General features: G+C 45.6%; 1 protein-coding gene across 5 annotated transcripts in view; it reads right to left on the reverse strand.

Moving 5' to 3' along the window:
- Positions 1-8,063: 8,063 nt before the first annotated feature.
- ADAMTS9 (ADAM metallopeptidase with thrombospondin type 1 motif 9) overlaps positions 8,064-24,505 on the reverse strand; it is a 79,545-nt gene continuing 63,103 nt past the window's right edge. For 4 of the 5 annotated variants that reach the window (XM_059856733.1, XM_059856732.1, XM_059856731.1 and 1 more), the window contains 10 exons: positions 20,625-20,795; positions 18,952-19,146; positions 16,984-17,116; positions 16,652-16,746; positions 16,405-16,499; positions 16,177-16,310; positions 14,565-14,656; positions 13,033-13,137; positions 10,942-11,036; positions 8,064-10,642 (listed from right to left, as the gene is read on the reverse strand). In XM_059856733.1, the coding sequence (XP_059712716.1) occupies positions 10,947-11,036; positions 13,033-13,137; positions 14,565-14,656; positions 16,177-16,310; positions 16,405-16,499; positions 16,652-16,746; positions 16,984-17,116; positions 18,952-19,146; positions 20,625-20,795 (1,110 nt within the window). In that variant the 3' untranslated portion in view covers positions 8,064-10,642; positions 10,942-10,946. Of the gene's footprint in view, positions 10,643-10,941; positions 11,037-13,032; positions 13,138-14,564; positions 14,657-16,176; positions 16,311-16,404; positions 16,500-16,651; positions 16,747-16,983; positions 17,117-18,951; positions 19,147-20,624; positions 20,796-24,505 lie in introns of those variants that run through there. The other variant, XR_009487897.1, reaches the window with a different exon arrangement.

The following is a 24,505-nucleotide window of genomic DNA, read 5'->3' on the forward strand; positions in this document are numbered from 1 at the left end:
TTAATTGCTCTGCTGTTGCAAGAGATGCTGGGCGCCCTCAATAACAGGGCTGGCGAGGACATCTGCTATGAGTTTAAAACAGCAAATGTAAGTCAAAGTTGGAGGATAAATTCCTTGGAGGTGTGGCTGTACTGAATCACAGCTCCAGTCTTCTTATGAAGATGCAAGTCCTAAATTGCTACCTAAAACAAGGCTGCCTGGTCCCCTCCCAAGCTGTCCACGGAGCTACCAGACTTCCCTGTCACCCTGCACGCTTGTGTCCTCCAGGCTCATGCCAGCAGATACTGCAGGCACAGGGGATGACACAAGGAAAAGGCACGGGAGGCTCTGAGCATCAGGGCTTGCATCAGTGTGTTCAGAAGAGGGAAGATGAGGGCTCAGCCTGGGAGTGCAGAAGATGCAGACAAGAAGGGTGAGGGGTGCTCACTGCTTCCGCTCTGCTGTGCCTGCAGAGGGATCTGGGGAAATCATATCCACGCAGAGCCATGAAAATGTTCAGGTAGCACAGACCCCAGTGAAGTCAGGTCCTTAGGGACTCCTGCACGCCTGTATATCTCATGGGAACAGCAATTTCTCTCTGGTCTGAGACATCCAGGGTAAATGAAGGGCTATTCAGGAAGACCCCATCCTCTTTTAGGGATGCTCAGATGCTCCCTCTCTATAAGGAAACAGCCAGGCCAGAACATCATCTCTGGGATGCATTTGGGAAAGGGAGGGGATACATTATCTCATTGGCCTGAATGCTCCTCTTCTCTTTCCTCCCCCAGAAAAGCTGCCAAGAGTAAAGATCTCTCAGGAAATAAACTCCCACTCCCTTGTTCTCACCATGTGCAAAGGGGATGATGCACCATCCTGGCATGGCTGGGTAGGCAGGGGACAGCAACACAGCTCCAGCCCTACCTGTGCTGCCACGAGAGCTACTTTCAAAAGGGTATTTTGCATTATTATTTTTATAGACATGGAGATCTTCCTCTTGAGTGGAGGCAGACTCAGCTTGGAGGTGGGGGGTGTCAGATACTGCTGTCAAATAGGCTCAGAAACAGACACACATGTATAATACATGCTAGACAGTTTGGCTGACAAATTATTGTTTCTGCTGTCACTTAAATTGTTCCATACGTGATCTTCCCCTCCCGTTTCTGTTTCAATCAAACCTGCCTAAGGATGACTCTCCTTCCAGCCCTTCTAATGACTAAACCAGTTTAAAACCCAGTTTGCTCCATTCATGCGCTGTGTGTTGGACCCATTTCCCTTTTGAAGTTGTGGATGGCCAAGGAGAGGGAAATGACAGGGATGCTCTTTGCTTCCTGCTCTCTGTTGTACCTGATACTACAGAAATAATTATGATGAAAATCAAAGAGCTCAGGGAAGAGTATAATGCAGCTCCTGTGTTAGCTTTTGGTCACAAGGTAGGTGGAACAGGGACTGGCGGGGATAGATCTGTGCAGAAGAGCAGCTCGGGATGCAGGGCAGAGCTGTCATTAGGGATCTGTTCTCCTGGTAGGCTCCATCCCATGTGGGACACCAGCATGTGCAATAGCTGCAGTGATTGTGTCCCAGCCCAGTGGGCAGTCCTTACCACCTGGGAAGAGGAGCTGCAGGTCCACAGCAGTAGCTGAAACCAGGGGATGGGAAATATGGGGACAACTTGTGCCACCAAAGACCATGGAAAGTCTGCCTCCAGCTCTGGTCCAGCAATTCTGGATGGGAGTTAGCTGGCAGACAAAACAGTTTTGTGTGTGAAGCCAGGAAAATTTGCTAGTCTTTCCAGGAAAGTGCCCCTGGCTTTTCTATCCTGCAAACTGTGCCTCATGTTGGGAAATCACCTCCAAAATACTCACATGCAGGAAGCTCTTAGCATCCCTCCATCAGCTCTGACACCCCTGTGCCTCTTACAGTCCAGCCCTGACCATCAGCACCAAGGCAGGGGTAGCACCAACAGAAAGCAGTGGAGTGAGGCAGAAAGCAGCTCTCATTTTTATGCTGGACCCATCCATTTCTCCCCTCTCTGATGTCAAGGTGAATTTGGCTGTTACATACCGAGTCTGTCCCCTCGTGGTTCCTCCTGCCAGCAGTCTGTGCAGGTGAATTACAGCTCAACATGAACCCTGTCTCCATCCAGTACCCTGAAGGTAATAAATGTCTGACTGTTATTAGGAAGTTATTGTCTGAAGCCTTTCAAACAGCAAAAGGAGGGCTTAAAAATACCTCTAAGTGCCACGGCTGCTGAAGGAGTGTGATGGGGACTACACTTCTAATTTGCTGCGTCTTTCCTCCACCAAGCTTCCTTCTTCCTGGGTAAATGTGCCCCCATGAGGGTCTTTTAGGAGTTCTCAGTGTTTTCACTCATTCCAGCTCCAAGATTTGCAATTACTGCAGGCAGAAAAGGCTGTGCACAAACCCCAGTTTGAGGTGGGGAGATGGAATTTCAATCTGTGCTGTGCATAACAGGAACCCAGGCCGGGATGAATCATGCTGTGTTACTTCAGTTTTAAATTTTTTTTGCGCTGCGTAGGATTTTCTGGGGCATATTCCATCAGGCATGTAATGGTCAGATTCACTCTGAACGTTTTTTACAAGGATACTTTGCAGTACACACACTTCAAATGTCACAAGTGGCAACAAAGTGGGCTTAGCAAGTTAACAAACCCTTCTACAAGTTCTGCAGATCATACATTTTCTCAGTGCTCTTTATCACAGCCATTTGACTACTACTTTTTTTGTTAGATTTCTCTGTTCTGAGGTATTTTGATTAAAAGGGTACTGAGTAATTGCACCTTTTTTCTTTCATCAGTACACTCATTTGTAAATATCCCAGGAATTTTTTTTGTGTCCTCCCACCCAGGAATGCAAATGGCCATTATGTGCTCCCCAAGGTATCTCCAAATAACCCTTCTCCTTTTAACCTTAGGATTTTATTGTGTTAGTTGCTAAGTAACTGAGTAAGATTTATAGCCATCTATTGTTAATTTTGAAGGCGGTCTTCAATTTCCCTGTAAATAGCATTTGGGAGTTGGAGTCCACACCAATAAAAACTTGGAGCCCAGTCCCACTCTGTGGAGAGGAGCACCTGCTATGAAATGCAGAGCCAAGTGGATACATAAAACTTACCCTCTCAAAAAAGGACCTGCCCCTGTCAGGCTGGGCATTGCTGAGGTGCTGGAGGGACCTTGGCCTCTGATGCCAGCATGGCAGAGTCTCACAGGCCCCCTTCCCTCCCTCCTGCTCCTTTCCAGCCCCTCTCCTCATCCTTCAGGCTGTTGCTCTCCAAAATGAAATGGCAGTGCTTCAGCTTTTCCCAGGTCTGTATTTCTCTGCTGTAAGGCTCAGGAACCCCTCAGCACAGCTCCCCCAACCTCTCTGACAAAGGGGTGGGAGATGGCCCCAGTCCACATGGTTGCTTAATGCCTTTCAATTTGAGATTAAACAAAGCAATCAGGTGGGACTCTGCCAATTTGCACACAACATCCTAGTGCTATAGCAACAAGTAACTTTCTACTATCCCCCCTCACTCCCTGGAGCTCTCTTTGGTGCAGCAGAATTATTTGTTTTATGCTGTAAATTCACACTTCTGCCATGCTACTTTGACTTTTCAGGACCATTTATGAAGATAAGGGAAAACAAACCAATTTAGGGTAACTGGCAGAGAGGCAGGTGTCAGGAGGCACGGCAGGAGGTGAGCTGGCAGGAGTGAAGCCATCCTGCCCTTCCCTTGCTGCAGCACTGGAAGTGTCACAGATGTCCTGCAATCCCTCACATTAATCATTCATTTGCCACCCTTCAGGTGGAAAGGTCCTTTGACTCATGTTTTTAAAGCTGTTTTATTGTCTCTTTTGATTGGGAGAAAAAGAAAAGTGTCTTTTTACTTACCATTTTACAGGGTTAAGCCTGCTTATAAATAGGGTAGAGAAATGTCTAGCAAAACCGGGCTGCTGGTGGTAGCTCAGATCATGAGAAATTAGGTAGCTGGTCAAAGGGAAAAATCAGAAAACTGTCTGTGGCCCTGAGAGGCCAGAAATTGTTTCTGTTCTAGACACCAATGTTATCAGGTTTTATATTGGTGCTGTTTTTGCCTGCTGGAGCCACCAGTTCTTTAGCCAAGGCAAACGGCCCAGGACAAACCTGGTGTCAAAATCTTCTGGTTCTCCCAGGTTAAATGCTGCCATACATTTGAGTTCTTGAAAGCCCCAAGCCATTGGGAATGATCAGATGGGAAAATGCTATTAGTGAAATCTGAATGCCAGTCGTACCTGGAAAGCTTCACATGCCACTTGCACAATGTGGAGGAAAGCTGAAGAGGAAGACACACTCAGGTTATCTTGGGCAACAGCCTCTCTGGGGCAGGCAGGCAGCTCTCAGGGGTTATTCCAGGTGAGCTGTGCCCCAGCACAGGGCACACCCACTGCATTTTTCCACACAGAGCAGGATGAAGCAGTCGGTGTTGACAAGAGCTGTTGAAATGTCTTGAGGACACCCCACTTCAAGCGATTCAGTCAGCAGAATTTAGAAATATCTCTAAAAAGTGGATCTGAAGGGTATCACCTTTCCATTTGCCCTACCTGAATGGAGCAGCAGCTCAGGTGAGAGTCAGCAGAGTGATCTGCTGGTGTTTCCTTAGATCACCTGTACCACTGTTCTGGGTTTACTGGCCCCCTGAGACATGTGGATTTGAGGAGACATGGCATGCTTAGGCATACTCTGGGAGGAGAACAGTGAAGGAGAGACAGACAGCAAACTGTTTCAGCAGCTGAGCCCCAGCACAGGTAAGAAAGGCCATTGCCTCCTGCCCCTACAGACAAGGCTCAGACTCGCTGTGCTGCTCCATGCTGCCAAGAAACAAACCTCCATAGCCACTGCTGCCCTACATCTCCTTTCAGCAGCTCGTGGTTTGAAATTCTAGGTCTTAGTTGTTTGCCAGTTCAGCTGTGCTGCATTTTCTGAAGCAGGGAAAGGCTGCCACCAGTCTGTACCTGCTTGTTCTAAGCTCTGGCAAGGCATCAGCCTCAGTGGGAAGTGCAGAGCTGCATGCTGCCACCACTACACACGTGCATCCTGCTCCAAAGGGCTACTCACACCTGGGACCAAGCTGAGAAACTTCATCTGGGAAGTCCAAGCCATGCATGAGGCCACAGCTCCAGCCTCTGGCAGCGTCTGGTACCTGCTTGCATCCTCTGCTGCCGGTGCCCTTGCTCCCACCTGGTGGGGGGGCTTGGAGGCACCACCTGTATTTACTGCTACTTGTAATTGCCAGTAACAGCAACTAACCTGGACGTGTCTGTTCTTGCCAGCGAGTTTGCAGGGAGCTATTCCCACTTCCCTGCTGCTGGCAGCAGGGGCAATGAGAGCGTTTCACAGTCAGTGCTCCTTTCTGTGTGGAGCTGAGGAAGGCAGGCAGCGAGCTGTGAATAGCTTCAAAGAGGAAGGTCAGAGGATGGATTAGAAAAGGACAATGCAGAAAAGACCTGATTAATTTAATTGCTCGTCTGAAATGTAGGCGCAGACTAAAGAAGGATGAAGAAATTATAAGCATATGAATGGAGCCAAGTAATGATTTTAAGAGAGAATATCAGAGCCCTGCCTCCCCCTGCACCCTCTGCCCCACATACAAAGGATTTTGTATTCAGAGATTACTCCAGACTTCTGGCTCTTCTCCTCATACTGTCTCTTCAGAAATGGAGACACTGACTACCAACACATGTTTAATTAGCTGCAGCTTGATCTTGTTGCTGGCGGCTCAGACTGATCATTAGAGCCAGGCATGTGCCAAAACCTGTGAGGAGATGTAATGTGGAAACCATTCTGCTCCCAGCAGAACTGAGGTTTTCCTGGTGGAAATAGATTGATGGGCATGGCCTCAGCCTCTGCATTTCATATCCTGCCTTGAAGGACCTGGATCACTGTCACAAAGGAGAAATGCATTTCTACCTCCCTTTGCTTAAAACAGTACCTACATCAGATCTTCTTGTACTTACAGTCAACAGATCACATCTCCAAACACTTCAGACCCAATACTTATAACTAGAGAGGGGCAGAAGTAATTTTATGGAAAATTTCAATTTCACAGTTGTTTTGTTTTATTTTTTTTTTCAATTGGAACAAACAAACAAAAGAAACCTCCCAGGAAATATAGTATAAAAGACATTTGGGTTAGGTCAAAATACTATGCTTTTTTTTTTTTTCTTCTGAAATCTGTGCCTTGTATTTGCAAATGTTAAATAGCTGGAAAATTAAGCCAACTTTGAAGTGGAAACTCAGACTCTTCTGTGAAGGCTGAAAATAACTTCTTAGCATTCTTCATCTCGCTATTGCAAAGAGAGGTCAGAAACTTGTCAGCTAAATCTGCTTCTGGGAAGCTACAATTCCAATTGCCTGGATCACTTCACAGGCGAAAATACTTGGAAAATGTTGGAGTGAGACTGACAGGCACCACTTTCGGTCATCAGCTTCCTCCTCCTGCTCAATGCAAGCAGGAGCTGCCTCCAGGAATCTGTTCTGCAGAGGGACTCATCCCCTCCCACAACTTGACCAACACTACAAAGGGCTGTGACTGCTGGATGAACTGAAACACTCTCTTACGACGACCTGGTTGAAAGAGCTCTCCATTTGAAGAGTTCAAGTGATGGGAGAACTTAAGGCATGGGCTGAGCCACTTCAGCTGTTAATGATGCCTGGGTTGGGTTGAATTTCCTGTGCCTTTGCCTGGTAATGGGAGGTGTCTCACCTCAGTGCTCTTCCCCTGGCAGAATGCTTTCTTCTGAGTCAGCCCTCAATCATCTGTTTGAGGAGTTGTGTTGGAAAGACTCAACAGAATAGGCTTCTCCTGCACTCTTCAATTTTCAAAGCGTGGCTATGAGGAAAGGAAGGAAAGGAATAAAATGTCCTGATTTAGGACTAATTCCTTGAGACATGCCTTTCCAGCAGCCTTCAACAAAATGTGTTTTATTTTTCTGTAGAAGAAAAATGCCCATCATTGGGGAAGAAGGCCAAAGTAACCAAGCAATCACCTCTGTCTCTGAAGCTGCACAAAGAGACTGAAGAAGAGTGCTGCAATTGTCATAGAACCTCAGCACTAAGCACACAGAACCTAAGCACTGAAAGTGTTGAAATGACCTTTCATTATACAGGGCTGGAAGGTTAAATATGATTCAGGGTCTGTGTATTAATTCCACAGCAGCTCACATTTAAAATCTTTGTAATAATTTATTAAGGATAAATGATAGAAAGACATTTTTACGAGATTGGTCATTTAAAATAAGAATTGGGCTTTTGAAATACTGCCTGTTCTGTTTTCTGCTTCTGACAGTGTTTCAGACAGCTCAAGGGAGGAATCCTCTCTCCTTTGAAAAAATAGAAGCTGGAAAAGGCTGGATCTGCCAGCACTAAGAGATCTGCAGCATTTTCTGAGACAAAGCATGAGGAACATATAAGGGAAGACAGAAATTGCAACTTCACTCTTACCTGCAGTATCTGGGGCAGTGGTGATGTAACACTGGTTGCACTTCAACACTTGATTGTCATCCTGGGAGGCAGTCCCTACATTTGCTTCCTTTTAAACCAAATTTCTCCTGCCTGAATTTTCTTGTATATTTGATACTATCTTTTCCAATTTAGAAAAGTTGATTTTTGTTTTTTGCACATTTCTTGCCATAACTAGAAGTGGTGTGGACCAGGCCCATTATCCCAGCTCATCCTTCAAAAACATTTGCAAAATGCTTGTCTCCCCTATATGCCATGTCAAAGGATGTCCCTGGTCCATTGAAGGCAGCACCAGCCAGTCACCAGACATGTCTGAACAATGCATGGGACATCTCTGAGATGTTCTTGTATATATTATGCACCTTGGAGCAGTCCTCTCTGGACAGAAATTTCGGAGCATCAGCCTCTGCAACCAGCAGGACATGAGTGGGTGGTCATGGCATCCTCTAAAGTGATCCCTGGTCCACAGACTTCAACATAGGTTTGGGGCAGGACTCCATAAAAACAACATTCTTCACATCCCTCATTCCTTTTGCATAGGACAATCAAACCCACACCTTGGAAATAAACACCAGCACAGAAAAAAATGTTTACCATTAAATGTATTATTCCCTTGTGTACAAAGTATTTTGCCTCTATTGTAGGACACTGGCATTGAAATATGATGGCAAATGCAGCAAGACCATACAGACATGTCATACAGGTATTCTCATTTCCTTTTAAGTATAAGCAGAAAGAAAGGAAACATTGTACAGGAAAGTGCTTGCAAAAAAATACCTCAGTTTGTAGAAAAATAATGGCAGTGATATACAAAACCCAGAGTTCTTTCCTGAACAAGAAATGTCTTATTGTCTCTGATCCTCAAAATCTGCTCTATTTAATGATGACCATTAAGGAATGTCAGGATCGGTGCTCTGTCATTTTTTTCCCTTACAGTTTATTTTGTATTTTTTTAGGTTCTGCTAGCTCTGTTAATAGCTGCCCTGAAACTATATGGTAGAAATGAATTTGTACAGGTCAAAATAGTTTTTCTTTTTATAAATAGCCATTCACTTCATTTCACTTCACTTACAGTGGCAAAGCACCACAAATTCTTTCTGAAGTTCATACTGCAATTTTCCCTTTTCCCCTACAGAATTTATACATAAGCAATTATCATTAGAAAATCACTATTCCATTATTACTCCTTTTCCCCTTTCCCTTTTTTCTCTTTCTCTTTCCCTTTTTCTTCTTTCCTTCACCAGTTCTCCAGCTGATGGGCTGTACCACAGCCCTGCTCGCCTGTGAGGTGTCTCCCAGCTGACAGGAATGTGTCAGTCCCTGATTGTCAGGCTGACAGGTTTCACTCCAAAGGCTGAACACAGCCTGGCACACACAGGTTATGAATCCAGGGATCAGATCATTTATCACCATTGATCCAACTCTTTTGTAACATACTGATTACATATCCTTTGGGGAGCTCTGTAAAAGACTCACACAAGATCCCAAGGTTGTGTTTGGTAACTGCTTGCATCCAAAATGAAAAGAGTTATCTGGAGTAGCAGATAAGCCTCTTTGGTTTTCCAAGCTGCTGGTAATTTTGTGCTGAAAAGCTTCCTTTCCTTGTACTTTGTGCTCCTGGCTGCCTTGACATAAAAGGTGAAAGGGCAGCACCTTCCTATCACTAAGTTGTGGAGAAAGAGATAAGGGACATAGTCATAGACTACAACAGTAACCTGGTCACATCGCCCCCGTTCAGTGTGCTACGAAGCTCTGTGAAAGCGTGGCGTGCCACAGGCTGAGGGCTATGTACAGGCAGGAGCCACCACACCTAAGGGACATGGCTCCTCAGTTTGATTAAAAAAAAGCCAACAGCAAATGTCTGGCTGTACATGGGAATGAGGAGAGGCAAGGAGCACAGATGCCTTACCAGGAAGATCCGAAGCAACGCAGGAGTAGGCGTAAAGCAGCTTGCTTTTGAAGGGGGGGCAGAATCATCTGTAGGTACAGAGTGATCTTGCTGAAAGGAGGCAGCGAAGCCTCCCTTTGCAGATGGTCTGGGAGTGAGTAGGAAGCTGGGGAAATGCTGCAAGTGCCTGCAGGGGAGTACCCTGGCCAAGAGAAGGGGTGGCTTGGCTGGGCGTGCTGTCCCCATCCCTGGGCGTGCTGTCCCCACAGTCCTCACCAGCCCCATGGGGAGGGAACACCACAGGGATGCTTTTGTCTTCATGCTAGGATTTTGTAACAAAGTCTGTGAGAAACTACATCGCTTCTGAGAACACAGCCCAGGGAAACATATGGCCTGATCAGCCTGTCTGGGATGAGTTAATACCCTGCTTCCAGATGGAGTCAGGAAGCACAGTGGCACATGCAATTAGGAGACAAAGATACATTTTTTTTTTCAAAGTGAGTTCACTTCAGAACCCGAAAAAAAAGGGGGTTGAGCTGAAGATCCATCTGCAGGAATTTTCCTAAACCTGGGGTAGATCTTGATTGATTTGAATTGCCTGACAATTTTTCTGCTTTATCCCCTTCTTCAATGATAAAGGCACTGGATTAACTTAAAACTACAGAGCATTAATAAATATCATGTTAGCACCAGACCAGTGCTTTCAGCACTGGCCACAGAGGTCATGTGAAACTCAAAACATACCTAAAAGATAAAGATTGCTAATGCAACTAGCACAGTATTCATTGTCATGTTTTCCTTGAGTGCTGTCAGCCTAATCCCTAAAAATAAAAATTTAAGCACATCTTGTCTAATTTCCTTGCATAAAGACAGATTGAAATGCCAAAAATACCCCTATGCAGATTGTGTAGCACCGTGGAGGGCCAAAGCAGCCCATAACTGAAGGAAAATTACTGACTGAAAGTAAACAACTGAATACAGTGACAATTAAGTATCACTTGTCATAATGCTACATATAATGTAGAGTATGCAAAATGCAGTGGTTTGACTGCAGGATTTAACAATAAAAAATAAAAATAGTAAAAGCAGCCTTAATATAATGATTTTACGTACAAAAATATTAAATCAAAATAAATAATCCCAAACATAAATATTATACTGTACATTAGGAATATGCAATCTATATACACATATACACAGATATAAAAGTGGAAGGCAGAGGTATTGCATCACTATCCTTCATCCATCTCTCATCTCCATTGGCTGCTCCCAGAGAACCTGGAAAACACAAACAAGGTGCACATTTAGAGTCACCCCGGCCTCTGGAACATGTCACTAGAGAAACTGGCACAAGAGCAGAGCAAAGGTGGATGCCAGTAGGGTGGGGAGGTGTTTCCAGGTGACAGTGCTGTATCCACAAGGGTTACTGGGGGAGCAGGCGATCCCACCACGATGCTGTGTGGGGTGGGTGGCTGTCACCAATGCACTCCATGTCTTTTTGCAAGCATGGCCTGATCTGCTCCTTCAGGGCATTTTGGGGGAGATTCTCCTTCATGCAGAAGCAGCTGAGAACTCACCACTGCTATAACACCTGAATGTCAAGGCCTGTTCCAGATGATGGAGTGCACTTCCCACAGTAACCACCACATCTTCCTACTACTTTGGTACCATCCTGCAGGCAAAATCAGAAATAACAGCTCAGTAAGAGCTCAGGAATTCCATGCTGTAGAAGGGCCAGATCTGGGTTACTCAAGCCACGGGTTTTAGGGTGTATAAGAAAACAAATGCCAAAATCAATCTATGAAATCACTGCTGTATTCAAATATACACAAATGTAATTCTCTGTAGTGCTAGCAGGTCAGATGGTGGACACAAATAGGAGAGGGCAGTTTTGATTTATTAAATTGAAAGCTGCCCAAGGAGAAGGCCATTTGGAGGATATCTCAAGGATATCTGCTTCCTCCAGTTTGCCCCACAGTGAATAACAGAAAAGAGTAGAAAACTTGGCTCATGCAACAAAAAACCACTCTGGGTCAGTAACAACTGCTCAGCTCTGCCTGAGCATGGGAAGGGCATGGAAAGGGTATTTGCAGGCAATACCAGGAAACATCCACTTGGAAGGCAAAGTCCTGGAGTGGCTCCAGAGACAAGAGAGGAGGGAAAGTGATAGGGTGAGGTGATGTCACTAGCTGAGGTGCCAACACTCCTCCCCTTCCCACAGCCAGTAGGGGTAAATATGGAGTGGTCCTGAGGTTGACCTGGTCTCCAGGTGAGCCCAGCAAGCAGGGTGCAACTCTGGACTCTGGGCTTGAGTCAGGAGATTAATACCTCCATCTGGCCTTCCTTATCTCACCTCTGCAGAGTCTTTCTCCTCTTGGTCATTAGAATGGACAGACAGTCCTTGAGGGGAATTCAACCCTCAATTACCAGAAAATTGGACTTAAGCACACAACAAGCTTGCACAAAGCACTTATTTTTAAACGAGCTCCACCCTGCCCTTGACATTATTGATCTGTGACTGCAGCAGGCTGCTATCATCTCTTCTCACTACAACGTTCTTTCTTCTGCTCCTGCAGGCAATTACACCCTTGGAACAGCACTTGACAGATGCCACCAGGTGATGGAGGATTTTTGAGCACCCCTGTTCCTTAAAACTGTTTTAATTTTGCCAGCCATGATGTTTTCTGCAACCCCAAAGTTGACTTCTCTCCTTTTAGAAGGGGAGGATAGAAAAGTACCTGTCTGAACTGACATACAGGGCTGGTCCTCTTCCACCTGTAGTGTGGTCAGATCTGTAGCATTAATTGTCTCTAAGAGCATCAGCACAGAGGAGACTCATGCTCCCCAGAGCCAGGGGGGAAGACTGAAAGCAGTGCAGGAGAGGATATTTTGCCAATTGCTGTTTGTTAAATGATGGTGACCTCCTTTGGAGAGTTTTAACAGGGGCAATTGGGATGACTCACATGAAATAACAGCCAAAAAAGCAATCCTGGGTTTCTACCATTTCAGAATATGACACAGAAGCAACAGAGTGAAGGCACACAGTGACTGCAGGAGGTGTTAACAGACAGGCAAATTAAGCAGTACAAGTACAAATTTGGCTGTGAGTGATTGTGAAGGGCTGCCTGGCTTACTCTGAGGCTCCAGCCAGCAGAGCCCCAGGCAGTGACAGGGGATGGTGCCTCTGCAGCACTCTGGTGACTTGAGACTTTCCCAAGGAGATAAACCCAGACCAGACCAGCAGGAAGGTCTACATCCTCCATGCTTTCTCAGCCATGTGTTGGGAACAATTCCTACTCAGGGCACTTGCCTAGCACCAGACCCTGCCTGCAGGTCCAACTCTGCTCTGCAGCCCTGACCCTGTCCTGCTGCCCTGCCTTCTGATGCACACTCCATGGTGGACATCTCAGCCAACTGATTAAGGATCTGTCTGCCCCACAGCACTCAGCACTTTCAGCTTCACAGTTAATCAGGCTCACTAATTAATTGCAATAACTCAGATCAAGCTAAACCCGCGAGGACCTCGCCCCACTACAATTACATACAACACTTTAATGTCAGATGTTCGTTTTTTGTTTGTCATTCATGGCATATCTTCCAATAGAGACAATGTGGTGATTAGAAACTTCTGATGAGCAGGTATAGCCATAATTAAAGTTACAACTTACTGGGGATTTCTGAATTTCCGACACGGCGTAATTCCCTTGTGAGAGCCACTTGGCTGTTCCCATCAGGGACAGACCTGTCCCGTACAGGTCTATGCTGAATCGACCCTAAAAAACAACAAGAACCTGGTTATCCCAAAATGCCATGCTCTAGACTCCCAGCATGCCACGGTGTCACTTTTCTAACAGCATCCTGACAGCAGCGTTTTCCTTGTTTTCCATTGCTCTGACCATGATCATTGTACAAATCACAGCATGGCTCATAACAGGAATTTCTTCTCCTTGGTGGCTGCAGAGGAGGGCTTTCAGACTGCTTTTGAACTGCCTTTTCCCCCCAGGTTTTCACTGCTTAACCCCGGTTTTGCACTGCTTCTTCTCTGCCGGCTGAGGGCATTGTTGGCTTTCCCATGGCTAACTGCAGAGCCTGACTGCTCCAGCAGCCGATAGGAAGGAATTTCAGGGATGTGCTGCAGCTGCTCTCACTGCTCCCTCCTCAACTGGAGAGGGCACACTTGTCCTTGTTTTCCTTTTTTTTCCACTGTTTTTTTTTTTTTTTTCCCCCAGACTAGGGGAAAAACTCATCCATTTCTTTAAAACACTTAATTCCACCCTTTCTCAAAATGAAAAAGATGGATGGAAAATTAAGGACTATGCCAGCATCCAACACTCAGCTCCCCTCACCCCTGTGGCAGACTCCAGTCCAGCCAATTTCTGGACCCATGGAGGGATCCTTTGGACACATCCCCAGGCTGACCCACAGCCCAGCACGGCCGTGCAGTACCAGATGGCTGTTAGCTTTACTCCTTGCCCTTGCTGCCTTGGGAATGCTGATTTTCTGTGAGGAGCAAACTGTCTGGGTCAGGTGGATGGATATTAACATTTATGAGCACTCCTAAGGTAAGGAGTCAATCCCTAAACTGCTGAGCTGTGCAGGAAAGTGTCAGCTCTGAAAGCAGGGAGGGAAGGAGATGGAGAGGCTTGCCCTCTGCTGCCTGCTGTTGTGACTCCCTGTTAATGCCCTTTGCCAGTAATGCCCAGCCAATACCTTGGACTGTTCAAACAGATCACTTACCATCCCCAGCCCTACAAAAAATAGATGTGCTGGGAACATGCAGCAAGCCATCCCTAACACAGTGTTATTTGTCTCCTACAGACTTCTGAAAAACATCTACTGTCTGCTGCTCTCCCTGCCCAGCATTTTCACCAAGTCCTGTCATGGACTGATCCCCCTGTCTTCAACCTAGTTCTCCCCCACAGCCTCTTTCTTCTTCCTTTTCTCCTTTACTGGGGCCTTAGGGAATGTCTCTTAGGCAGCCACTGGCCTGATAACACAGAAAATGGAAACTACTTTCTTCCCATTCACAAAGGGAACTTTCTCCATCACTTTCTCCCTCTTCACAAAGGGAAAAGTTTCAGATCGCTGAGAGAAGAATGTGCCACTCACTGAAGTTGGGCTGCTGCGATCAGCAGTAATTAATAGAGGACCTGAACATAACAAATGGCACCAATTCCTGTTAAATGCTCTTGTCAAATACCTGCGGGCATTTGGCAGCACTGTAGCAGTCCCCAGCAGTGGCATAAGGAACAGGTCGTCCATCATGTGTCTGTGCAAACTGTAAATCAGTTGCTGTGGAGAAGAGTTGATGAATAACATAGAAAGGAAGATGCAGGGAGAGAGACAAAATAAATGTAAACATACTCTTTGCTAATGTTTAAATTCACCAAAGCTGGCTTCCTACATTAATGTAGGAAGTCAAGACTTCTATATTTTTATGATATCATGATTACTGTATTTTTTAATATTAAATATCCTGATTCATCCCACATGTGATTCCCAGCACATGAGCACTGAATTCAGCAGGACACTTACACTCAGTATTAACAGCTCAGTTTAAATCTGTTGGTGATTTAGGAACAAGGTATAAATAACAACAAAACTCAAACCCTTAACTTGGAGTTTATTTCACTATCAAAAAATTCCCCACTTTCAAAGAGGCTGCAGCACCTTCTGAGTCTCTCTTTTAAACAAAAGCAAACAACATCTCTGCTCTCCTGGCTGCCCCAGCCCAGGGGTCGGGTTTTCAAAGGGAATTGGAGTATTTTGCTCTGGAGGGATCTGAAGTAACTGAGACTCATTTAGATGGGGATGTGAGATAGCTCCTGCCTGACAGAGGTAGGTGCCCAGCTCCTTTTGAAATTCAAAGGGAGCTGGTATCAAATTCCCAGAGGGTGGTTCCTTTGAGATCTTTACCTAGAAGCTTTTACAGATTATTAGTTGCTTTTTACAGATTGATAGACTGGGAGGTCTTGAAAATTAAGTGATAAAACCCACTTATCAGATAAGGAGTTGTTTTACAGGGAAGGATTTTGATTTGTTAAAAAACCACTTAGCTATTTACTGAATGAACTCCCAACAATGTGTTGTATTTTTAAAACACTTGCTGAAAACTGATAGCAGTGGAGTCAGGGGACTGAAACCATAACCCCATGGAATGCTACAGGGTCTCTGGTGGTGGGATGGGCTCCCAGCTCACAGGAATGACAAAAGAGACAGTGTGTTACTCTTATTGCACAGCTATATTCTCTTTCTCCGTTGCAAATCCATGTCCCCAGCCCTCAACACAGGTTATTTCCCTGTGGTCTGGCTCTGCTGAGAGACTTCTCTGCCCTGGCCACTGGGAATAGCATCCCCACCCCAGTGGAGACCCCTGCCCTGGGATCTCCTGACACCTCTCCGAGTAAAGTGGAGGGGGGTGGGGGAGTGGGGTAGCTCCTCCTTGGTCAGGCTTTGTGTCTGAGTCCATTCTGAAAATAGGAACCAAATGAAATAAAATAAAATCCTTCACAAAATGCACCGGCCTGCTGGGAGTATGCAAATACTCATTCTGCAGAGCAGATACAACAGGAATTGCCTTAGTATTTTCCTGTTTTACAGAGAAATAACATGAGCATCTCTGATGTACTCAGTCTCCCAGTGTAAAGCAGCAAACAGGTGACCAAGCCTAAAAGCAGTTTTTAACAGGAATATTGCTCAAGAATATTGCTCAAGAATATTGCTCACTAGAGTACTACTGCTTGCTTGTAGTTACAGCTATATTTGTGTAAAATAAACATTTTTTTTTATGGCAAGGCCCTGTTTTTACTCACTTATTATTTGCATAGTGTTCAGGTCCAGCCTTACTTTGCTGAAGGTGGAAAACCCAGCTGCTGTGTAATCTTTCCTGCACTGGCAGTCTTCTCGTCTGCTCCCGTTATACGGACACTCGGTCGGGTTATGCAATCTAAATCAAAAGAAAACCCTTTCTACTCATGACCAGGAAATATTGCCATGGAAAACAAAAACACTGTGAGGTTCATGATTACAGGATTTCTTACCTGTATCCATACACCTCTGAAAAATTCTCTGCATCTCCATTTACAAGGGTCACATACTCCTTTGGGCTGTCAGTCTGCATCCCAGAGCAATACACCTGAGAGAGAGAAGCCAGCATTGTGTCATGTGCAAAGGCATCACTGAGACAACCAAAGGCAGAAAATCCAAGAGTGGAAGTGAAGACCACAGACAGGGTCCTCTTGAACCTTCAGAAAAACCATGAAGTATCATTCTGTTGCTGAAATGCACCTTTAATGTCTTTCCTTTGACTTGCAGGAAATATTCACCATCTTCAGTGACACCTTCAAGATTTTTAACATCTTTGCAACTCCTTGGTAGGTCACCTGAAACAAAACAGAAATACTTGTAGTCACTGAACAACTTACGTCAAAATTTATTTTGAACACTCTGAGGCTTCCAAAGCATCAAAACATCTTTTTTAACAGCTTTCCCTGAAGTGTCTTAATGTTTACTTGGATGGCTCCCAATGCTTGGAAATACTGCAGATCTCTAGGAGTTTGATGGGAAAAGATGCTGAAGCCATGAGAAAGGCAAAAGAAGGTGTAAATCTGCAGACTTACAGTCATGGACATTGTGGCATGTTCTCCTCTCTTCAGGTTTCAGGTCCACATGGCACAAGCTGCTGACCTGGTCGTTGTTGGTCAAACACTGCACTGAGCGGTGCATGACCCCAGCTCCACAGGTGACAGAGCACTGTGGGACACAAGACAGAGATTCCTGCTTTATCTCAAGGGTCTATGGGCTCCAGAAGAAAGAATAGAGACAGATGGTTTCCCTTGTATCAAGAGACAGCAGCAAAGACTTCAATCCTGTCAAGTGTTCAAACACAGGCTCGATTTTAATCAAATGAGTAGTCCCTTCGATAATTAATCCCTTCCTTATTATCATTGATTACTTCAAGACTACCATACTTTGCTCGGTGTTTTCACACTTTGCTGGATGAGGCAGTTGGTTAAAGAGAACCATGTGCTCAAGTGAAATTGGTTATCTTCCATATTAGGAAGACTGCTGTTTCCCATGCAAATTGCACCAAAAAAATGGACCCTCAAAATCTTCTCTCCCCTCACCGGCTGGGAAAATGTCTACATCTGTGCAAACACTGGGTCATCCTCAAATCATCCAGTCTAAGGGCAATCCTAAGGCTGAAATTACACAAATTGCTGGAGGTACCAAGCAGCAGAGCATCCAGCTACTGTGGGCTGTGGGAGGTGGGAGCACCTTGCTCCTCCATCCACAACTTGTTCTTTCAAGTACTTTAGAAATGAAAATCAGCTCTTTCTACAGCTACCAGGCTAGGCTGTAAAGAAAGTGAAGTTGCTCATCCATTTAGAAATTATTATTCTAAAGGAATATACCATGAAGAAGACAGTCTTCAATGGCTCATGGTATTCACAGCTTGGGCATTTACTCTTTATCAAGTCCAGTTCCATAAAATTTAGCTGAAGCGCTGAGTAGGACTCTCCCTGTCCATCAAAGGTGATGGCATTTTACATTAAATCCCTTTCAAAATCACAGCTGACAAGGGTCATGGCACTTGGTGGTCACTGGGACATTCAGCAGCCCAAAGTGAGGAGAAAGGTCTTGCTCTCTGAAATGAGTGCTCTTTGCTGTGAAGTTGGATTAATGAGTTGGGTATTTTGCACTTAAATTCTGAGGGAAAATATCAATTAATTGAGGCTGAGCTCTTTGCTATAACTCCTCTGTGCTGACTCACAGGGAGGATCTGAAGCTTCCTATGGGGCAGGAGGAACTTAGGTTTCATATGGCTTTGCCAGTTACTGTGACAACTTCTACTACGTTTTACTTGGCCTGACACTCATCGCCTTGTAAACGTTTGACAAATTCCTACAAATGCCTGAGCCGGGTTAATAAATCAAGTTTATGGGAGAAACATCACATTTCAAAGAATGTCAGAAGCCCTAAGAAGTGAAATGTTATCACCTTAACTAAAATTTGATCTTGTAGTTCAGGTCCCAGAAGAGGCTCGACACAAATAACTTTAGCAGAAAGGCCAGGTTCTTTCCCCTGACCTGTCCCAGCATTTGTGAGAAGGAGGGGAAGGAAAAAAACAAGAAAAAAAATCGTTTTAAAGCTCAAATGACCAGTGTTTCAGCCTAATGCTGGCTCCCAAGTCTTTCTCATACATGTCGCCAAGTGGGATCAACTGCAGTTGCCAGTGACCCACCAATCCTTCTAGCAGTTGGCTTTCAAACCCTTGTTTTCTGCAATGACCCCACTCTCTGACTAAGCACTCAGCATGGCCATCAACACGGCCACAAATGTTGGCTACATCCCAATTTTCATGAATGACTCTACTTGTAGCTGCTGGGACTGCCCCATACAAAGGGGTTCAGTCTAAAGTATGGAGCCCTACACACACACCATGCCTGCTGCTGCACCAGAGTGTTCCATGCATTAATTTAAGCATCTCTAAAACATTCCCCTGCCAAACCTTCAGTCTATGTCTAAAAATAAAACCCCAGGTTGTTCCAGCCTTTTTGGCCAAAAAAGAAGCTTGCCCGACTTACGCTTCCCCAGTTGCCGACGCGCCAGGAGGCCGAGATGGGGCACTCTCCGAGGTAGCAGGGCTGGATGTTGGGGGGCTGTGTGCCAGGACAGTTGACCATGTTCTGGTAGCCGTACTCGTAGTGGTCCTTCCCAGTGTAGATCTCACTGCAGGACACCAGGCGCTGCCTGTATCCCTTCCCGCACGTGACGGAGCACTGCGGGCACAGCAAGGACCGGTGAGCACCACGTGCTTCAGGAGGGCTGCCCAAAATGGGAGGGGAGGAAACCAGGCCTGACAGCTTTTAGCACAGGAAACTGATTCAAGGGATCACTGGTATCTATTTAAGCCAGTCATGAATATTTTAAGTGGCTGCTACAAGTCCAGGACTCCCTGCTCCAGGCTGGCTCCCGGCCACATGTTATTTCTTCCCAAGCACAAAGAAAGGAGCAGAAGATCCATGGGAATTCAGAAATGCCTCTATTAGTTGTTTTGGCTTGGTGATTTTTTTTTTGCCATGGGATACAGAGAGATAGAAAGTGGTCAAGGTTGACCCTGAATTGCAGGTACTTGTCAGCAACTAGAAGAAGAGAACCAGAAGAACAAGAAGAATGCAGAGAACCAGAAGAACCAGCAACCAGAAGAATGAGAAATTCTTCATTGTAATTAGAGGATAAACAGCACTTCTGCCTTTCTCATCAAAGGGCTGAGTAGGACCTGGGAGAGTCAAACTCTGGCTCTGTAGGCTCTCTTCACCTCTCTGTCTTCATGGGCCTGAGTGCTCCCAGGTGGTCTCCCACGCATTGGGGGGTGGGTAGAGGGTGCCTGGGCAAGGAGCAGCCAGAGCTCCAGCCTGACAGGCACCTCAATATTTCTCTTAAGAAACCACTCAGGAGACCAGGCTGCTCTGAGATATTCTCATGTCTCCACATTTCTCCCTCCTTGCACTATTTCAGGTGGCTTGGCTCTCCTTCCCCTCAGTCCTGCCATGTTTTCTTTTTTCCCTTTTCTTGTTCTTTCTCTTTAATCAGTGCTGTGTCAGCAGCTGCCTTGTCATTTCCCTCTGCTGTTTCTCCAACTGGAAAGTAATCCTTCACTGGCTGCAGAAGGAAACAGGCTGAGATTAGCCTGTGTCCTCCCGCACGCGGCGCCCGCTGCAAGGAAAACTCATCTATTTTCCCTGCCTCCCAGCTGCGAGGGTGAATGTCCTGCCTTCCCTCACTCTGGGTCCTTGCCCCTGCAAAGACAGCACTGAGGAAGGATGTGCCCCTCTGGTCACCTCCAGGCTTGCCTCTCCCCCATGATGCACATCTGGACCCTCATACAACTCACGGGGCCGCAGAGCCCCCAGGGAGTGGATGGGAATAAAACCAATTAATTAAATAAATGAAATAAACCAGCAGAAAACCAAAGAGGGTGCCTGCTGAATGCACTGTGCTTTGGAAGAAAATTGCCTCCAGATAATATTAGCTAGAACCCTGAGCACGCTGCTTTTAGTCTTTAATATCCTGGTTGTCTCCCACAGCACAGCTCCTTTCTATCCAACAGGGAGACTGCACACCGAAATAAACCAGAAAATAAGAATTAAAACCCAGAGCGCTGCCTTGCCACTGCTGACTGATTTGGGTTGCAATACCTCAGCAGGGGCAGTGTTGAGAGGAGGAGAGGGATGCAAGGATGGGGATGAGGCCTCACCTCTGACCACTCTCCCGTGATCCAGATGTACTCGCAGGGGGGCAGCGCGCAGCTCTGCACCTCGGGCGGGCGCTTGCTGGCCTCGCAGTGGCCGCTGCTCTGCAGCTGCTCCTTCTCATCCACACAGAACACCTCGCGGAACCGCGACGCCTCCCCGCACGTCTTCGTGCACTGCGTGCAACAAACAACAGCTCAGGCAACCCTGAGGGACTCCAGGGAATGAACCCACACCCAGAGTGAGCCCTCCTCCCAGCAACCCCTGTAAGCTGGCACTGCTATCACCTGGGGGAAAATTTTTCACCAGGACCCCGCTGTGCCACATGCTGCTGCCTGTGACAAACTGCTCCTGACCTCTGGAGGTACTGACCCACATCCCCAGGAGAGAGGAGAAACCACGGTAGCAGGTATTGGGATGGTCCAGCTGTGGTAGGATCAAAAAATATGCAGGGTTGGGCATGCTGGGCCAGGAGACAGGGCCAACCCCCGTTATTTCAGCCCCTAGTGAATACAGCTGTTTGGAGAATGACACAACCATACTCCTTGCAAAATTCACACTGCTGCACCTCTGGCTGTTGTTGGTGTTGGGGGGAGCTCCTTCCCCAGCTCTCTGCTTTGGCATGGGGGACACATAATCACAGAATCATCATAGAGTCGTTTTGGTGACTTAGACCTTAGAGATCATCTCATTCCAACCCCTTGTCATGGGCAGGGACACCTTCCACTACAGCAGGTTGCTCAGAGCTTCACCCAGCCTGGCCTCAAACACAACTCTACAAACACTACAGTGGAGGCAACCCTGCAGGTTTATTCTCTTTTAAACACTGCTCCTTCCTGATATTAAGAGCAACCCATGCCAGAAAAGTACAACTGCTCCCCAGGTCCTTCTGGAGATTTCAAGGACTCAGTTCTTTCTCTCCTTGTCACGGAAAAACGAGCCTGACTATGAGGCTGTGTTTCTGGGAGTGAGGCTGTCCTTGGAGAATATCTTAGAAAAACACATAAAACAAAATAAATCAGTGTAAGAGCAGCTGCCTAGATAAAACCATACTTTCTTTTAGTGATTGCCTGTAATGGACTTCTAACACTTTCAACTAACTGGATTAATGAGGAGAAAAATGCATGAAAATAATCATTCTATAGAACATGTAGGAAATGTCTTCCCCTTAAGGAAAAGGATAAAACATCCAATCAGACCATCCCTATCTGTACAGAAACACCACTTGAAGCTACCTAGGCTTGGAACACTGTGCCAGTTTAATCTAGTTAGAGTCTTACCCTCCAAACATCATTTCCAGCCTCCCTGAAGCAACTCCTGTTCTCCTGGCTCGCCAACAATTAGGAAGATATTAGTGGGTTCAGCTAATTGCAAAATGCAGGCACTCTCATGGCCCTGTTACTGTAATTGGCTGTCAGAACCAGGGTTGTAAATTATTTGAGAATATTGAAAAATCAGATCAGTCTGTGGCAGCAGCAGCAAACCAGGAGAGCAGCAGTGAGCACAACATCATGTTGGGTGTAAATATTTAAAACTGGGGCAAAGTGGAAAGGGATGGGGAAGGAGAGGCAGCTCCACAAAACAGCATTTATTCCAAAGGAATAACTTAGGAGCTCTTAGGCAACAGTCAACATTGCAAAATCTGCAGTCTGCCAGAAGACCCCAAGGGCTTTGTGTGCTTTCAACCTTATTTACTCTCTTGCTTTGAGTCCTTGGAGTGGAAGCTCCTTCTAGGTCTGTGCTGAAACACGGCAATCCTACAGGGGTTGGAGGAATTTGCTGGAGTGTGAGTTCCCCAGAAAGCAAACAAAGTGAGCTATATTTGCCCATCTCTGATTATCTCCCTATTACATAAGTAAAAACTGAAAGGGGGTCATTGTGTGTGAATATGGCACCACCACAGCTCCATCATCAGGGAGCTTCCCTGACAGCTCTCCAGGCACCTTTTGGGGCAGCCTGAACCCTGACCATCCTGCTCAGTGGGAGTGGGGTCACAGGATGCTCAAAGCTTCCCTCCTCTCTGCTTTGGCATTTTCCAGCCCAGCAAGGGGTCAACAATAAAGAGTGAATCGTTCCATGGTCCCTCACAGCCAAAGGAGGCACCTTGAAAGGAGTGGGAAGAACCAAGCCTGATTTTGTTTCATCTCCTTAATTTATATTTCAGACTAAATTTGCAAAGTACATTGGCTCATGCTTCACTTTAAGAGGGTGAACCATGTCTATGCCATCAAGACATCTTCTAACAGTGGCAGTGAAGAGCCCATCAAAAGTCCATCCTTGTTTAAATCATTACTTGCTGATGAAAGACTGACACTCCCAAGCACAGGCCAGCCTGATTTGTGCTTGTCTGCAAATAACAGTTGTGTGGCCAAATAAACCTGAGCCAGCTCTGTGCATTTTGCCATCATCAGAAATTGAAAGTTTGGTTATTTGTATTTTTAAGGGTAACTGGCAATTAAAATAACCCCACTGAAATATTAAATGAGGCTCAAAGACAGTGAGACCATCATAAATTAAGTCAAAAAGAAACACTGCAGAGATTCCAATCAGCCACCCCAAAGTTCTAAGACATTATTCATGTAGAAAGCAGACAGTTCAGCTAGCATGGAAAGGCTATTTTTCCTTTTAATGCAGTGACAGATTTTGCATGAATTCTCGTGTTCAAAACTGATTTAAATCTCACACAAAACAGTGGGGCCAGGCTATAACAGCTATTGATAGCAAAATCTGAAAACAGTCAGGCATTTGACAATATTTGTCTCTTTTGCCTCATTTCCCAAATTCTGAACTATTTTCCTGGCAGATCAAATTAAGGATCATTTCAAGCACTTCTAAAACTGTTTTAGAAGAGCAATAATAATAATTAAAACAACCTCAAAGGCATTGCTTTGCAGAAGCATTGATTTTTTTTCTCCTTTTTTTTTTTTTAAATAACAATCTAACACTGAGATGAAATTTACCCCCCATGCCATGAATGCTTGAAACATGCCTTGGGTAACTCTGCAATTCAAATCAGGCAAGGATGGCTCAATTTCCTCCAAAAAGACAAATGTCAAAGATTCAGGAGTTGCATGGCAGCTTCCAGAGCCATGCATTGTCCTTCCACAGAGGCTCATATTAAAGAAAAAAAAACTTTCTTTCTCCCAATTTTCCCTTTTTCTTTGTGACTCTAGTCTGAGTTCTATTTTGACATTAGCAAGGCTCTTTCTATTGACTTTCTTCTCCCTGGTGAGGGCACTGAGAACAGGTGATTAATGGTGATACACCAACAGAGCAGTAAATGGTTTCCAGTAAGTTTCATATTCCTTCTCATTGTCAAGACAACACTTTTTCTTCTAAACAACACAAGCACAACAACAAAAAGGAACAATTAAAAAACCCCAAACCCTCTTGAGAGATTCCCTTTAAAGATAAGAAATCAAGAACAAGACAGCACTGAGATGTTATTTATATCTTGCCTTCCATGTCAATTAGGGCTCATTGCTGCTCCCTGCTCAGAGAATATCAGTGCAATCTGTGCCTCCTCATGGACACTGCCTATGGCTGGGGGGGAGGTTCTATTCTTTTTTTTTCACTGTGTGCACCAGAACAAAATAAGAATTGCTTGGAAGAAATGCTTGGAATCAGCCAAAGGGGCAAGTTCACATTGCTCCTGCATTTTCCTGTTCATGGTTACTTATGAATACTATGAGGGTGAGGAAACCTCCAGTCCATCCTCTTAGTAAAGCTCCCTTGAGGAAAAACAAATCTCCACAATATGTTCAAAATTTGCCCAGTGCAATGGGGAGTCCTGGAAAACTTCAGAAAACATCAGTGTTTGTATCCTATCAAGGGCTCAGAAGGGTGGGGGCAGGTGCCTCTCCAAACTGTTTTGAGACGTTGCAAA

The sequence above is a fragment of the Haemorhous mexicanus genome, chromosome 11 (genome assembly GCF_027477595.1).
Source record: "Haemorhous mexicanus isolate bHaeMex1 chromosome 11, bHaeMex1.pri, whole genome shotgun sequence".
Lineage (NCBI taxonomy): Eukaryota > Metazoa > Chordata > Aves > Passeriformes > Fringillidae > Haemorhous > Haemorhous mexicanus.